At 40.6% G+C, this 17157-nt stretch overlaps 2 protein-coding genes across 2 annotated transcripts in view; one reads left to right on the top strand and one right to left on the bottom strand.

Moving 5' to 3' along the window:
* LOC111158293 (reticulon 4 interacting protein 1) overlaps positions 1-15543 on the bottom strand; it is a 45033-nt gene extending 29490 nt beyond the window's left edge. The window contains exons 1-4 of the mRNA XM_022520228.1: positions 14840-15543; positions 8002-8153; positions 7181-7249; positions 6146-6270 (exon numbers count right to left, since the gene is read on the bottom strand). Coding sequence (XP_022375936.1) covers positions 6146-6270; positions 7181-7249; positions 8002-8153; positions 14840-15113 — 620 coding nt within the window. The 5' untranslated portion in view covers positions 15114-15543. The remainder of the gene's footprint in view (positions 1-6145; positions 6271-7180; positions 7250-8001; positions 8154-14839) is intronic.
* A 128-nt stretch (positions 15544-15671) lies between these two features.
* Positions 15672-17157, top strand: part of LOC111158272 (glutaminyl-tRNA synthase (glutamine-hydrolyzing)-like 1) — a 35367-nt gene continuing 33881 nt past the window's right edge. The window contains exon 1 of the mRNA XM_022520196.1: positions 15672-15761. Within this exon, the coding sequence (XP_022375904.1) occupies positions 15738-15761 (24 nt within the window). The 5' untranslated portion in view covers positions 15672-15737. The remainder of the gene's footprint in view (positions 15762-17157) is intronic.

Below are 17157 nucleotides of genomic sequence, written 5' to 3'. Positions count from 1 at the left end.
CAGGCTCCCCGCTGAGCAGAGAGCCCAATGCGGGGCTTGATCCCAGGACCCTGGGATCATGACCTGAGCCAAAGGCAGAGGCTTTAACCCACTGAGCCACCCAGGCGCCCCAGCTCATACCTTCTGATCACCTTTTTTTTCTTTTCTTTTTTTTTTTTTGGAAGACATTTCACTCTTCATCAAATATAGCATAAACACAGGCTTAACCACTTCTTCAGATCCTCCTTTCCTTATGAAGGTCTCCCCAGCACATAAAACTTGTATTAAATAAATCTGTGTGATTCTGCCTTTTTAATCTGTCTCTTGTTACAGGGGACCCAGGCAAGAACTTAGAAGAGTGGAGGAAAACCATATTTTCCTTCCCTGCTCCAAGCCTTTTACTTACACAAAGCCCTGAGAGGAGCCCTAGCAAAATACTTGCGTGAACATAGATTTTTGTAAAATTTGCAAAAGATATGCTAATGAAGGATGGCAGAATATGCCATCTTTGGCATAAGGATTATTTTGAGCTGAAGGCAGCTGAGAAGAAGCAGATATAAGAAAGTCCTGGGCCCTCCTGTCAGCCTAAAAGCAGGACATCAATTGATAAAAGGTGTACCTCCCCTCCTAGCTACCAGGAAGGACAAAGGTTAATCCCTGGAGATAACTTTAGACCCTCATCAGTGGAAAAGGCACCAACTTAAATCTGTATCACAATTTTTACCTTGCATTTCCCGGCAACCTCTTCACAACTGGCCTTCCCTACCTGTGCCTCGTCTTTTGTCTTTAGCTAAAGATGGTATTTTTGCCTGAACTCTAAGCTACCCATTTGAAGGGCCTCATTTTCCCCAGGTAGCTCATGTACCTGAGGTACACATGTTAATAAACTTCTGTTTTTTTTCTTGTTAACCTTTATTACAGAGGTCTCGGTAGAGATTTCAGAAAGGAAGAGGGAAAATGATTTTTCCTTCTCTATTAACCACAATCAGTTAACATTTCTGTCTCTTTCCATTTCTACACCCTCCATTACGCTGCCCCTCGTGCCAAGTAACAGTAGATTTGGTGGGAGGGAAGCGGATTTGGAAATACAAATGCTTTGGGTTTAGTGGAAAATACTGACGTGGGCCATGGTCCTTTCTGAATAGAGTTAAGTTACCACAGGCTGCCTGGCTTAAGAATGCCTTCCAGGAATATTCCTGCTTCCCACTGAAGTGACACAACAAAGCATCATGAAGTTATGGTCTTATTAGGATAAGACTAAGTATCATGGTACCTAGCACTAGATTATACAAGCAGTGAAGGAGGAAAATGGTTAAACAAGGTTTGAGACACATAGAACCTCAAGCTCATCTCCAGAAAATTCCTCCAATTATGAGACCTGTAAAAACTTAACAATACGCCACTAATAAAGTTAATTCCTAGATCAGGAGCTACAACATGGAGGCTACCCCAGGGGCCTAGGCCACGTCATAAATCTCAACTTAAGTCGGTCTGCACTTAACACCCATCACAGTCCTCCAACTCGGCTGTAGCCAGCTTACCTTACCCTAGAAAACAGGCCAGGCTAGCCTTATAAGGAAATCACGGACCTCCTAGGCAATCATGCCATTTCCCTGCTGCCTCTTCTAATGCTCTGTAAAACTTGCTCTTGCCCAGAATCCCTCAGGAAGAGTGTTCCACTGCTTGTGAGGCACTGTGCTCCGCAATCTACGCATGCTTTTCCCTCGAGTGAAGGATAAACGCATCACTACGTGGTATTATATAGTCATCTGATACCACCACATGGAAGACATCAACCACAAACTACTAAATGAGGGCTGGCAATTACAACCTATAAGTATTTTAGGCCTATTCACTGCAGAAGAAAACCTAAAATGCCTTGAAATCTGACAGCCCCCATATTAAAGGAACTTGGAAGACATTTTCCTCCCATTTGACAGCCTTCCTAAATTTTACATGATGAGAACAAGGAATTGGTTTGTGGAAGGAGAGGCAGCGGAGTTTGGAAAGGGTCAGGTTTTGGCTGAAGGGAAATGCCACTTAATGGACATTAGCAATCCAGAGGACTCGGTGTCGCAGGCAGGAGGTCTTGTCTTGCCCCAGTGGAGTTTAAAACACAAAGGGGATGTCTAACTGAAACTCAGCAGAGAGGCTAGGGTGAGACACCAATCTGCAAGCTGCCATGGTAGGAACAGGAATTGGGAGCAGGTGAGAGACCTCGGGGAGTCAGAGAGCCGTGGTGGAGCGGACACGGGGGAATGGCAACAGTTAAAGGCTGGAGAAAAGAGACGGTCCTCTAAAAATTACAAGAGATGGTCAAAAAGGCAGGAAAGCCAAAGGAGTCTGATATCCTGAAACCATGGAAAAAGTGAGTCTTAAGGAAGTGGTCAGCAGTGCCATATACTTCAAGGAGGTGAAATGCTAAGGAGAACTGAAAAAGATCACGGGGTTGGCCACTTAGTCAGCTATGACCCAGGGGGACAGGGGCATAGCTCTGGCTTGCTGGGAAGGCTGGAGGTTAGGTTACAGTGCCCCAAAGAGCAGAAGGCTTCTGAGCTTCACAAGAGAGTACCCTAGTCACTCAGAAAGTTCATCTGTACACCACAAAGTTCCAGGAAAGAGGTTCCTATTAGTGCTTTAACTGAGCCCTCCTGGGGCCCCAGCAAAACAGGTCCAGAAGCAAGACACATTTGCATCACACTGGCCAGAGCCTCCACCCTCCCTCTCCTCTTCCTCCCAGCCAGGCGATTTTCTTCCTGCAAGTAAACTGCTGACGCTTCCGTCTCCTTCCCCCTACCTCTCTGACCATACCACCCACTCAAGTACAAATGAAATACCACAGTCCAAAGGGGCAGTGGGAGCACAGTGTGTGGAGAAACAGGTGGGTGGTGGGGCGCAGAACAGGCAGAAGGCAGCTAAAGGAAGGAAGCTGTATTATAATTATCACGGAAGCCCAGCGGTTGGGGGAGGGCGGTAAACCCAATGATTTCAAGCTGGAGCCTGTCCAATTCTGTAACAGAATTAATTAGACACCCAATTCACAATTACTTGACAAAATTTTACTGTCATAAAGACTAGTCTCAAATAAGAAACAGTGAAAAGCATTTCTAAATTCACTGTATTGAGTTTCAAGTATACACAATTTAAGAGTAAAATTTATATGGTACAAGAGGAATGGTTCCATTTCCAACACTTTCTAATACTTCTGTCAAACAGAGTGAAGTACAACTTTCCCAGTAAAAGATGAATTTCAGGTAGATCGTGAAATATTCAAGATGTACCACGACACTACCAATAAATATAACCATCACACTAAACTGCTTTCAGAAAGTATCTGGTGTAACCACGTTTTAAAACATTTCTATCATCTTGAGAGCCCTAGGTTATCTAGGTTTCCAACTTAATAAATCAAGAAGAAACTATGGATGGGCTGGTAAGAAAAAAAATCATTGCATCTGACATTTTCTAGTGATATCAAAGTGTGGGCAAAAATGATATATTATGTGACATCAGTATGAAACTATCACCTTGGTTAACGATGCTCAGTTATTGCAGAAATCCAATTATATAACAAAAAAGGAAAAAGTAAACATTACCTTAGAAAGTAAACCTTACCTTAGAAAGCTTTGTTTTAATTTGAAAAAGCTGTTTGTTACAAAGAAATCCTGTAAATTCCTCCAAGGTGCTGATGGGTGTTTCTTTTCTTTTCTTTTTTTTTTTTTAATTAACTAGTTAGAAAAACAGACTATTAGCCCTTGTTAACAAACACTGACCTGCTTTACTGCAGACTAAAACATGCCTTAATGTCAACAGCTAATAGAAAGAGAATAACTATGCCTTAGAGAAAGCAAAATATGTTCCACCATTCACCATGAATAGTCAAACTGAAAAAAGCCACTTTGGACACTGGAACTGCTTAGTTTATGTATAATAAAATCCCACTTTAGTCCTAATTTCCTCCTGTAAAATTTTTTTAATAGTATTTTAAGGTGCTCACACCTCTCATTTGATTCCCACAAATAAGGAATTGGGAGAGGTAGACTATTATTACCACCCAAAGGCAGTAACTTCAGGAAACAGATTTCCTAGAGCACCACAGGCCAAAGCTCTCACTGCCACTTGGAACAAAGGCATCCTACAGGTCCGGTGAGAATGCAGGAGATTCAGGATATGAGCCAGTGTAAATAGGAGCCATTTACAATGGATCTCGCTTCAGTTTGGTTAATACATGGCTAAAGAAATGAACACACCCAATTCAAAACACTATGGAACTGCCTTACCAAGGATGAAACTTTCCACGTCTCAAAGCTCCCCTAACAACCTACACTGTCCTCCGCTCAGTACCCTGGAGGAAACTGCACAGACCCCAGAAATGGCATAACCAGGGTCACCTTATGAGTAAGCAACAGAGAACAGGACCACATGTTCTAATTCCCTGGTTCCAAGCCATTACTGCTTAAACAGAAGATAACACAATACCAAAGACTGACCCACAAGGCCAACAACAAAGCGGGGATCTACGTGCCTAAGAAAAGACAACTAGAGCAGTTTCTAAATTGTTTTCTTCCAGGTACTAGAAATGAATAAGCCTGGAGAGCCCTGAACTGGCAAAAGGAATGAGAGCTGTCTAACCACAGCACACAGATGGTCGTGCAGGCATGGGAAGTCTAATGTTTTAAGGAAAAACAAAACAATAAAGCATCATGTCAATGCAGAGCCTACCATAATAAAGGTCTGAAAACCCTGAATTCTGCAAGGTTATTAATGAAGACAGACCATTAGAAAAAGCTATGTGCCCAGACTAATTTAATTTAAACAAAGTAGTTGACCTAAATGGTAACTTCAGAAGCTTAAAAAATAAACAGGGTTGACCTTTAGAATAAATATTTACCTTGAATTCTACAATAAAGGCTCGCAGCTCATTAAATGAATCATCTTCACACTGCTTTCAGAAATACAGTTATTAAGCTTTCATTAAATTGAAGCCTTTGTAGCCCAACACATTAAATGTGAAGTGTAAGGTTTCATAACAGTCTAATTATTTTACCTGCGCTAATTCGTAGTAACCAAAATACTCGTCTTATTAAAAATTGACCTATAGATTTCTCTCCTTTATCACAATCATTAAATGGTTCTTGGCACCTTGTTTTCTTGCCAAAAAAAAAAAATCAGTTTCCCCGATCACGCCAACTCTCTAAAATTCGAAGAACACAGGCTCACCTCTATTGAGTGCCTTCCACGGGCCACAACGTGTGCCACGCCACTAATTTTACTTGTGTTTTCGCATTTACCCCGTAAAACAAAACTCAGAAGAGAAGTGACAGAGTGGGCCCCTCAGCTAGAAAGCAGCAGAATCTGGATATGGACTCAAGTACACCTGACCCATTCCTACTCACTGTGTGTTGCTACTTGAACAGTAAAGACCTGGAAGCACAAAAACTGACCTAAAGGATGCCAAGCAGGAAGCCTAAGAGAACTCAAGAATATTCACCGGTGTTTTGCAGTCCCTTTATATCTGGTCTTCACAGAAATCTGAGAGTCAGAGAGCAAATCCTAGCAGAGGGGGAAAAGCACCTTACAAAACATATAAGGTGATGACGCTTTAACCTTTTTAAGAATCTAATCAAAGCTACGGATCTTCTTTACAGAAATTTACATACAAACGTTTGCATTATTTTACCAAGTTCCAACTCCTGGAGTTCCCCTACATGTTTCCATCTAAAAATTCCCATTTGCTTGGGCTAAAAGTCAACACAATGAGGTCGAGAGAGTACTAACTGGGGGCGCCTGGGTGGCTCAGTCGGTTAAGCATCTGACTCTTGGTTTCCGCTGAAGTCATAATGCCCGGGTTGTGAGATCAAGCCCCACGTCAGGCTCTGTGCTCAGTGTGGAGTCTGCTTGAAGATGCTTCTCTCTCTCTCTCTTCCCCTCTTCCTCTGCACCCCCACCCCTAATTCAGGCACTCTAAAATAAATAAATCTTTAAAAAGAAAAAAAAGTACAAATTGACACAAATAGGAGGTTTTTTTGGAGATTGTTTTAAATGTTACCACAGCTCTGCTCATGCAAGTGATCTGAATTTTAACACTCTTCTCACGAATCTACTGCAAAGAAAAACCTCAACAGAAGGAAAGAAGGGAGGTTTAGAGACCACAATTGATACTTACCATTTTCCTGTGCAATTCTTGTCATTCAGGCCGCCAACCTTGTTTATAGCAGACCAGGCTGTGAGAGCCACATACGGCAGAGAGGCAGCTTGAGTATGAGTGAGTGATTTGGGCTTGAGAGAGACCTGAATTTGGAGACAACAGTTAGAAATAAGCAATGATGAGCAAACCTATGAAGAAACAAAATTAAGTATATTTATCTGCATAGGAATCCAACTCCTTTCACTGATTTCATAGATATGCCTATAACATTCTGCCAGGTTCAGTATTTACTGCATACCCTACTCCAGGATTATCCCTAAGGAATATTCTCCTAATGACTCAACCTGCCTCACAGAGGTTCAGTAATATTTTATAGGCTACATTATCAGATAAAGCTGCTTAATTCTTCATAAAGAGACCACATTCAATAATCCCATTAGTCCTGACTATACCCAGAAATAAATCCAAATAAACCTTGAGCCCTCATAAACACATTCTAATTTGTTTTTGAGATCAGCTGCTTCCTTCACTCCCATTTAGTGGAAGATAATCTTTCCAGACTTTCTCTAATCTCAGTAATACCCCTTTTTCCCTTCCTGCCCTCCCTTCTGTAGCCAATTTCCTCACTGTTAACCCCTTTCTCTCTATTCAAATTGTCAGGCCACCTGACTATACTTGATGAGACTATTTTTAAAGTTATTTGAAAAAGCCTGCTACTCTCATGCTTCTGTTGATGATTAACCGGTATGCTCCATTTGGTATATTTGGTTTCAACTGCTTATTCTGGGTAAAACTGAGAAACACAGCAGGGTTTCTAGATCCCACTCCAAATCCTGCTCCGGGAGACAAAGAGCCGCTTTGGCAGGCAGTGTTACTAAAGGACATCAAATACTTTTTTTACTCTTTCAAAAATTCCTATTCTCTATCTTAGCTCTTTCAAAACTACCCATAAAACACAAACCCGATGTGAAAAGCAACCAGTTATTTCAGAGATATCTGTCGGTCTTTGTTTATACTTTCTAATGGCATTTCGGCACAGAGTCGGGGAGTTACCTCATTCCCACTGACTACAACAAACTCTGACAGGGTGCCTTGTTTCCAGGGAGGAACTGCAGCCCAGACCTGAAACACACAACTTCATTAGAAACATATTTTCTGACCGAAGCTCAGCATGAGGGCTTTCCCCGACACAGACCCCACCCTGCAAAAAAGCACAAGTCAGCAACAGACCAGGCCAAAGAGTTATTTTCACTTAATATAAATGTAGTACTTAGTAGGATTCTGAATTTGCCAACTCAAACCACATTGGAAGCAGATGCTAATAAATCCACCGTATTTACGGACAACTTAGAGTACTGGTAAGAGCCCAGTCTCTGGGGCTTGAATCCTGGCTCCAGCACTTTCTACGCAGGACTCTTTACAGCTTGGCTTCGTCATCTTGTAAACTGTGCCTAACTGTACTTACTTCATAAGCTTTAAATGTGTTCTTTTATGACAAGCAACTAGAACAGTGTTAGCTATCATTATGAGCTCAACTTTAATTTCTTGGTATAAAAGTTCAAAGTGACAAGTGACAGGTGATTAAACCAAACTTTAGCTATTTTAAAACCATCTAACCCATAAGGTAGAAATTGTCATTTAAAGACTTCAAGAAAAAAAAAAAAGTCCTAGTCCTACATATTTTAAAGTCTTGAAATTCTTAAACACTGGATTTTAAAAAGTTCAAGTATGGTCAAGCTCTTTCGGAATAGTTAGTGAAAAATGTAACAACAGAACAAAGAAAATGAAGGTTCTAGCCTTAAAAGGTCAAGGATACATTTACTTCCAAAAGCAACAAAATGAAATCTGCATATTTAGAAAAGGAGTTAACTCACCTCATCTCCTGGCTTGAAGTACCTCACATCAAGTCCACATTCCATCACCACACCTGAGACATCCCGACCCAGAGTCAGGGGAAATTCTTCTCCTTTGGTTTTAATATGTAAAGGATCACGTTTTATATTTAAAGCCGTAGCCCCATAACCACCTGTGAAATACAATTTATCGGTTTTCTCCAAAACAATGAAATTATTTAAAAGCCACTAGAGAGTTACATGCCAGATTCTATCCTCAAGATGTAGATTATAAAATAATCAACGTCACAATTTTTTTTTTTTATCATCGCACTTGAACCCACAAAAACAAGGGATGTTGTTCTTTCCAAAGAAAATTACTTGGAAGGTTATAACCATTTTCAACTAAAGCTACCACTGCTCAAAATGTTTTTGAAATTCCAATTCTGAAGTTGCCTTCAGACTTTTTGGTATTTCCTTATATAATTTTAGTCTTTGAAAATGGTTTCTTTTATTCATTCATGAACTTTTTTTTTAAATCCATTATTTGAATAATTGATTTTTTTTTTTTTAAGATTTTATTTATTTATTTGACAGAGTTCACAAGTAGGCAGAGAAGCAGGCAGAGAGAGAGAGGACAGAAAGCAGGCTTCCTGCTGAGCAGAGAGCCCTATGTGGGGCTCTATCCCAGGACCCTAGGATCATGACCTGAGCTGAAGGCAGAGGCTTTAACCCACTGAGCCACCCAGGCGCCCCCATTCATGAACTTTTAAACAACAAAATTGTTTGGTGCCAAGTCTAGTGAAAAAGATAAATGATAAAGCTGTTTGAAGTCAAAAAATAGTATCAAATACTATACCCATGCCTAACATCGGTCTAAGAAAAATGTTCCCCATATCTCCCAAAATGCTTCTAGAACATCTCCGAAATAAGTGCATATATTAGTGAGTGGGGGAAAAAAAAAACAAACCATTTGCTACCTCTATTCTGTCAAGTTAACTGCTTTATTATACATATTTTTAAAAATATTTACATAAATATCAGTTAAGTAGACCTGAAGACATTCTAATTGTAACTTTTTTGTTTCAAATAAATTGGCCATTTACAATAACCCAAAGTAGTTTATTACAAAGCTTCAACATATAAAATGACTTTTCTAGGACACAAAATTATCTGCCATAGCCTCTTCCACTTGACATTTCTCAGAGACCATTTCTGCTAGGTGAGACACTCCAAGATAAGCACTCTTTCCACCTTTCTCATGTCATGTACCACAATTTATGTTCCAAAATCACTAAACCACTCCGTGAGTTTCCCCTTTCCCCCACAACCCACCCATAAAGGTGGCACTTCAGATCTTAAAGACGAAGAAAAACCAGCAAAGGAGATGGAGAAGGCCTGACCAGTGAAGAGCGGTCCCACAGGCCAAGGGAAGAGGGTCACTTCAAGAAGTCAAATGCTGGGGCATCTGCGTTGGTCTGTTAAGCCTCCAACTCTTGGTTTCTACTCCCATCCTATCTCAGGGCGGTGAGATGGAGCCCACCTTGGACTCTGCACTGAGCAGGGAGTCTATGTGAAATTCTCTCTCCCTCTCCCTCTGCCCCTACCCCCTACACCTGCTCATGGACTGTCTCTAAAAATAAATAGATCTTTAAAAAAAAAAAAGGTCAAATGCTGACAGGTAGAACAGTTTTTCTGACGAAGTCAAAAGCTGCCATATGTTTTTTAAAAAACCAAACCAAACATCTGATCCAATGACACAGAAGTCTTTGGTGACCTTGTGAGCAGTTGCTGTGGCCTGGGGCGCTAGAAAGAGAACAGGAAAGGGAGAACTGGAGACCTAAGACCATTCAACTCTGTCAAGCAGTTTTTGCTATGACGGGGAGCACAGAAATGGAAATAGTGACTGGAGGGGCACAGGTAAGATGGGGAAAGGATTTTTGAGTGTCTCCCCCCAACTCAAGAGGGGAGAAATAACAGCAAGTGTGTGTGCTAATGAGAATGATCCAGGAGAAAGGAAAGAATGATGATACAGCAAAGAACTTCTGAAACAGTGCTCCTGAGCTGATGAAAGGGGATGGAATCAGGAACCCACATGGAGGGTTGGCCTTAGGTCGGAACAAGGAAGTTAATCCATATAGCAGGAGGGAAGGGGAGAGGATACAGGGGGAGAGGACTGGTGGGTGGATTGTTAGAAGTTGTTTTTCTAATTTAAAAAAAAAATCAAGACACATGGTACAGAGTGTTTGAAAAGTTGGGATAGTCCCAGAAAATCTAAGCTGATGGCCATCATGCCAATATTACATATTTGCAATCTGGCTAGTTAGGTATGCACCCCCCCATTAGGGGGAAGAAAAACAACTTCACATGTAATACTCACGGAAGTCATGTTTCACTTTTCCTGTTTTATATTCCTTTTCCATAACTAAAACACAATTACATAATTACTTGCTGAAATTCCTACGTGGTGTGAGCAAAAAAGTGCGTATTTAGACATGGCAGAGTGGAGCTACAGAAAAGGTTTCAGTCCTTTCTGAGGCACAGAGTCTGCAGGACAAGTTTGCTCAAGTTTTCCCGGTTAATGGAGGAGCCCTGCCTTATTGGGACCAGCCAAACAAGCCCCAAATCCAGAAAGCAGCTGCTAGCGAGCAAGGACCTACTCGGGAACAAAAATAAATGGGGGCTCTTAGGAGCTTCATCCCATCGTTAGAGGTTGCCAGTTTTAACTGGCTCAGAGTTGGGATGATTTGGAAAATCCTAAGGTCCTCAATTTCGGAGACTTTAATCCCATCTAAAGAAATCCAACATTGTCGGTAGGATGCTGTTGGCTATGTATTTTTCCTCTTTTAAGATTATTCATTTATTTAGCCATTTATATGATTTATGATTTTACGCCCAATAATAGTGGCTATCTCCAGAAAAACAGCCTGGCTTCATAGGTCCTTACGTTCTTGTTAAGAGAAAGAACTTCCTACAGTTTATAATCTTTTTTTTTTCCAAATCTTTTTATTTATTTATTTATTTATTTATTTGACACAGAGAGAAAGAGAGAGAGAGAGATCACAAGTAGGCAGAGAGGCAGGCAGAGAGAGGAGGAAGCAGCTCCCCGATGAGCAGAGAGCCCGATGCGAGGCTCGATTCCAGGGCTCTGGGATCATGACCCGAGCCAAAGACAGAGACTTAACCCACTGAGCCACCGAGGTGCCCCAGTTTATAATCTTCTACTCAGTATTTTATCTCTGCAAGCTACCATTTCAGGTATCTTCTGCAACAACAATCACACATCCTCCAAAAAAAGGACCCATGAGCAGGAGATATGATAACTTACAAATAACAGTACTCAGTTAAGTTATAAAAAACTAAGATGTCTCAAGAATACCACATAAAAGTAAAACGTGTCACGATATTACATTGTTAAATAGCAGCCAAGAAAGTCAAGATCCAGGCATCCTACTGAAATTAAAATGTACGCCAAACAAATTGTGCCTGTGCATTCAAAGAAATTAAAAGTTAACAGATCTCAAAGAAGACAAAATGTACAAATTACTCAAGGTGAAAACGCCACTAATTTTAGTTTGCAATCTTAAGTTAGAACGAAAATTTTAAAAGGACGCAAAAATAAAAACTGAATGACAACTACATTGTGAAGCACTGAAACGGGTAGTGGTTGGTAGACCGTGGGATCCACCTCCGAAGGATTTACAGTCAAAGGAGATGAAAAAATATACTGATCATTGGGTATAAACCTACTGCTTAAAGACATAAGCTATAAAAACTAAATTATCTTCATACCTAATGTAAGTGAATAAAGTAAAACACTATACCCAACTAGTAGTAGCATGTCTTACTTCAGAGCAAAGAAAAAGAACATAAATGGGTTTCATGGGACAATCAGGGTAAAGTCATTTCAATTCATCCTTAATAGGGATGTCCTCTCTCTCTCTCAAATAATTAAATAAATCTTTTTTTAAAATGACATAAAAAGTCTACATTAATGGGGAGTTGTCTAGCTATAAGCCCTTTAAGAATCCAAGTCTTTCCTCAAACCCCTTCCCCAAAAAGCTGTGTGTAATAGGTATTCCTCACACTGTCTAGACTGGCACAGTCCAACAGAAATATAATGCAAGCCACATATGTCACTTTAACTTTCCTAGTAGCCATTAAAGAAGAGTAAAATTTATCTTAATATTTAATATATTCAAAATAGTATCAGGTCAATGTGCAATCAATATAAATTAATGAGATCTTTTACATTCTTTTTTTTTTAAACTAAGTGTTTGAAATCCAGTGTGTATTTTATACGAACATCTCAATTCAAACTAGCCACATTTCAGTTGCTTAACACTCACCTGGTACTAGTGGCTACCATATTGGACAGCCCAGGTCTAGTCACAGTCACTAAGCTAAAAAGAGCAACATTAACAATTGAAGTCAATGGGGCGCCTGGGTGGCTCAGTGGGTTAAAGCCTCTGCCTTCAGCTCGGGTCATGATCCCAGGGTCCTGGGATCGAGCCCCAGATCGGGCTCTCTGCTCTGCAGGAAGCCTGCTTCCTCCTCTCTCTCTCTCTCTGCCTGCCTCTCTGCCTACTTGTGATCTCTGTCTGTCAAATAAATAAAAAAAAAATCTTAAAAAAAAAAAAAAATTGAAGTCAAAAGATCTAAAGACCAAGGGGTGCCTGGCTGGCTCAGGTGGTAGAGCATGCAACCCTTGATCACCAGGGTCATGAGTTCAAGCCCTGTGTTGGGTGTAGAGATTACTTAAAAATAAAATCTTAAAAAACAAACAGAACAACCTAAAGACCGAGATACTGGACTTTATTTCCCTAAGCCAGCAGTTCTCCTAGTTTTTACATCCCCAATATCTTTCTGAGGAGCCTAAGAGGTTTTTTCTGTTTGTTTAAGATTTTATTTACCTGAGAGAGAGCAAGAGTCAGAGCCAGAGACCACAGAGGGAGGAAGAAGCAGACTCCCCACTGAGCACGGAGCCCGATGCGGGGGGCCAATCCCAGGACCCTGAGATCATGTCCTGAGCTGAAGGCAGTCGCTTAAACAACTGAGCCACCCGGGCGCCCTGAGGTCCTTTCTTTTCAACAATCTGTATGAGGCTGGATTTTCTTCACTAACTTCAGATAATATATTGCAATAGATTGAATACAAAAGTTCATGAAAATCCATCTGTCTTATAAACCAGAAAGCAAAGAGATAAGCAAAAGTATAAAACAATGATACTCTTCTCACTAAACTTTTTTGCTTATTTTGGAAAACAGCTATTTTTCATAGTTAAGCACTTTGAAGTAGATCCTATGCTTTACCAACTACTACCTATTTCAATGCTTCACCTATGTAGTTGTCTCTCATTTTTATGTCATTTTTTAAAAAGAGATTTATTTAATTATTTGAGAGAGAGAGAGGACATGCACACTCAGGGAAGAGGGAGAGGAAGAGAGAGAATCCTTAAGCAGACTAGCGGCTGAGCACAGAACTCCATGTGGGGCCCAGTCCCAGGACTCTAAGATCATGACCTGAGCCGAAATCAAGAGTTGGTTGCCTAACTGGCTGAGCCACCCAGGAGCCCCTTCATATCATTTTATAATTCTATCCTGATTTAGTTTTGTAATTTTAATACCAAAGGAGTTTACTGTATTTTTAAATGAGTAAAAATTTTAAATTTGCTCTTCTAATTTCTAATAAGGCAAATATTGATAGCTGTAACTCAGACAAACAAAAGCCCATTGTAATTATTAAGAGGTTGAAGAGATCTTATGATCAAAAAATGAGAATTGACATCCTAATCATCATATAGCTCCTGGAAAATAGGAGGAAAAATGAGAAAATGCCAGTCCCAACACTTCTCCATAAATTTCACAAAATGATTCATTCTATCATTAATTCTAATTTTATAATTGCTTTATATAAACCAAGAAATTTAATCATGCATAGTTCACATACAGTAACTGTTAAAGGCAATTGGATAAGAACTCTAAGTTACATGCAGGCCTTCAAAACACAGACCTATGGTTAAACTGCATATGGCAGCTTATTTTTTTTTATAACATGGAGTATAACGAATCACCCCAAGAGATTTTTTTAAATGTTTTCAGAAGATATGGGTGAGGAATACTTTTGTCATTATTTTCCCCAAAGTTAAATTCACAAATAGTAATCAATCTTTTCAGCACTATACTAATTACATGGTGTGTATATATTTTTAAGGAATATAGTGCTCTCCAAGCTTTGTCAATATTCCCCAGCAGAAATTAAGAGCCACCCAGGTGCCTCTTCATATCATTTTATAATTCTATCCTGATTTGGGGATGGTAACATTCCCATTTAAGATGAAGCATACAGAAAAGGGCATTTTAACTGCCTAGGGCAAAAATGCAACAGCAGGAATGAGGAAAGTACTATGCCCTATCATATCTGGCATCTGTCCTGCTTTGCCCACTGCAGCAATAAATAAAAATGTGAATAGTGGGAGAGCAATTATTATAAAAAATGCAAATCCTGAACTGATGTGAAAACATAATCGTTAACCTCCAAAACCCGCAATGGCCCTCAGAATACCACCAAGTTCCCAGGAGAACATAACAAAAAGTTAGCTGTGGAGCTCATATTAACTCAAATTCTGATTTATATTTTAAGGAAACATTTCAAAAGGTATATTTGCTTATATTTCGCAAAAGACTAAAGTATACCATGAACATTGCAATTTCAAAAACCTGAGGATTATCTGAGATACAAACACCTAAACTATTCCTTTGTGTTAACCAAAGAAGTGCAGTCAGGTAACAACTGATTTTTAAGAACTGATCCCTGATGAAACTCTGAATTAAAAAAGAAATGAAAGAAAGGTAAGGAGAAATGTCTTTCGAAAACTTACTTCTCATATTAACATCTATAGGATTCACACTTGCAGCGTGAACTTTGATAATAACTTCATTTGGATAGTGTATGACCGGTATCATCATGTTCTGAGTAAATCGAAGCACTTCATTCTTCCCGTATTTATCTATCACCCAGGCGGGCATGACAGTGCTCCTTGGAGAGGTAGTACTAATCTTTCTAACTGAAGGCTTTTGTACCGCGTGGCTTCTCCAGAAGCAAACCGCGTTACATGCATTTCTTCTAAGTACACAGGTTTTCAGAAATTCCATCGCAAACACCGGTTGAATTGCGTGCCCTAATTAAAATGCATTTAAACAGGATAGAACTCTAACCCCTGAATTAGGTCAAATTCTGCCAAACACACTGACCGATTTCAAGTTAAGAATTCAAAAATGAAGTCAGCCTAACTAATGGAGCAAATGAAGGAAGAAGAATATAGAATTATTCTGCTCTTCCCATCCGAAAAGCCCCAATTAACGTTCCGATCAATAGTCTGTCCATTCTCCTCTTTCCTTACACCCTCTCCCCTTTGAAAAGCAAAAACAAAACCCCTAGAATCCAGCCCTGTCCAGGAAGCCCCCGGCAGAATAAGCGAACTCCGATGCGAACCAGACGCCACAGAAAATCAGAACCTCCTCGACTCCCTCTGAGACCCTAACCGGAGTCTCCTTACGACCCGCTCTCCTTCGCTCCAAGAGTTGCTTTGCGGCGCCAACCAATCGTGAGCAAAGATCATTTCCCCGAGCAACAATTCGACCAATCTAAGTACTTGGTGTTGAAAGGTGCAGGGACGATTAAAGATGGCTGCGCCCATGTAATCCCCGGCGCGGGTGTTGACCTCTTGCTACAATTTGTCACCTGGGCCTTGTGGCGGCAGGCTAGGCACGAGGACCATGCTGGGCCGGACCCTCCGAGAAGTGAGTGGAACTGGCTGCTGAGAGCCCAGGGAGGTCAGAAAGATTCCCGGAGTCCGTGGACAAGGAGACCCGGGGTCTGACCCGCTTCTTGGTCAGCCTCGCCGTCTCCTTTCCTGGAACTGGGTGGGGGCTTCAGATCTTTGGGGCGTTCAGCTGTACTCCCTCTACCCATTCTGGAGTTAGGACCTCAGCAAGGGAGCCTTACGCAGAGCGGTGGAAGCATACACAGGCTTCTATCAATTAGACGTTTGCTAAGGCTGCGGTCAGACCCCTGATGGATGGCCCCTCAGACTGGGCTCCGCCAGTCCACTTCAGTCTCCTTCTGTCCCCTGCATTCATCTGATGCAGTTCTCGCTAAGAAACTCAGCAAATCTGTACTTTGCAAAATACAGACGAGTAATTATTAGTTTCTTCTGCCTTGATATATTCTCTAAACGTCAACTATACCAAAGATTCCCTCACCTGTGTCTTCATAGCCTAGGTAAAATTTTTAAACTCTAGGCTAATATTTGTAAATGCCCTCTGGACATCTCTTCTAAATGCCCCATAACCACCTCCACGGAATTTAACCAAAGTTGACTTCCGCATGGTAACAGAACCACTTTCTTATCTCTCAGTTTTCATCTTAACAAACAAAAACCTGATTTCTGAATTCTTAATATTCTCTATTTAGTAGCACAACCCTTATCCCAGTTGCCCTTACATTCTTTCTCATCTGTCATATCCAGTAAATCACCAAACCCTGTTAATTCTGTTTTGAATTTATGTCTGTAAATTTTAACTTACTCTGCTGTTAAGGCTTCAGTTCATGTCTCCTTGCTTTCTGGCCCATATCTCTCAATCTGGAGAACTGTCTGCAGGCCCTCTGTTATAAGAATCACGTCTGGCTCTTGTTAAAACCACAGCTGTGTCCCACTTTGGCAGCTCTGTGATTTGAGGACTGGAGTATATGGTTAACCAAAGTTCCCGGCAATTCTGCTAAGTAGTGGTTAAAGACCTACCCTGCCTTCCATCTTCCTATCTTATCTTCACCTGGGAAATCTTCAACACCCTAACCCCCTTTTGGTATCCTTTTAGAAAGCTATAAATTATCATAACTTAAAATTGACAGGCATTTAATAATAAGTAGTCCTTCCCCCAGTACATTAGTATTTTACCATCATAATATGGCTTCTGGCTCTGCTACATATTTATGTACAGTAAATTCCTCTACTAAAGAATCCAATTTGTTCTTTAAAAAAAATTGTTTTAAAATGAAATGCAACCTATAAAAATACAGTATGTCCTTTTTTTGCCCTTTCCCCCTTCAGCACTCCCTCTTTTGTGCCACCCCCTTTCTGATGTTGTTGAGTGAGCTCCTGTGAGAAACAACTTTTGCCTCCAGGGGGAAAAAAAG

This window comes from Enhydra lutris, unplaced genomic scaffold, assembly GCF_002288905.1.
Source record: "Enhydra lutris kenyoni isolate GAN:26980312 unplaced genomic scaffold, ASM228890v2 scaffoldscaffold58, whole genome shotgun sequence".
Taxonomy (NCBI): Eukaryota; Metazoa; Chordata; class Mammalia; order Carnivora; family Mustelidae; genus Enhydra; species Enhydra lutris.
The sequence above is the reverse complement of the archived record's forward strand: the minus strand, read 5'-3'. Positions and strand labels throughout refer to the sequence as shown.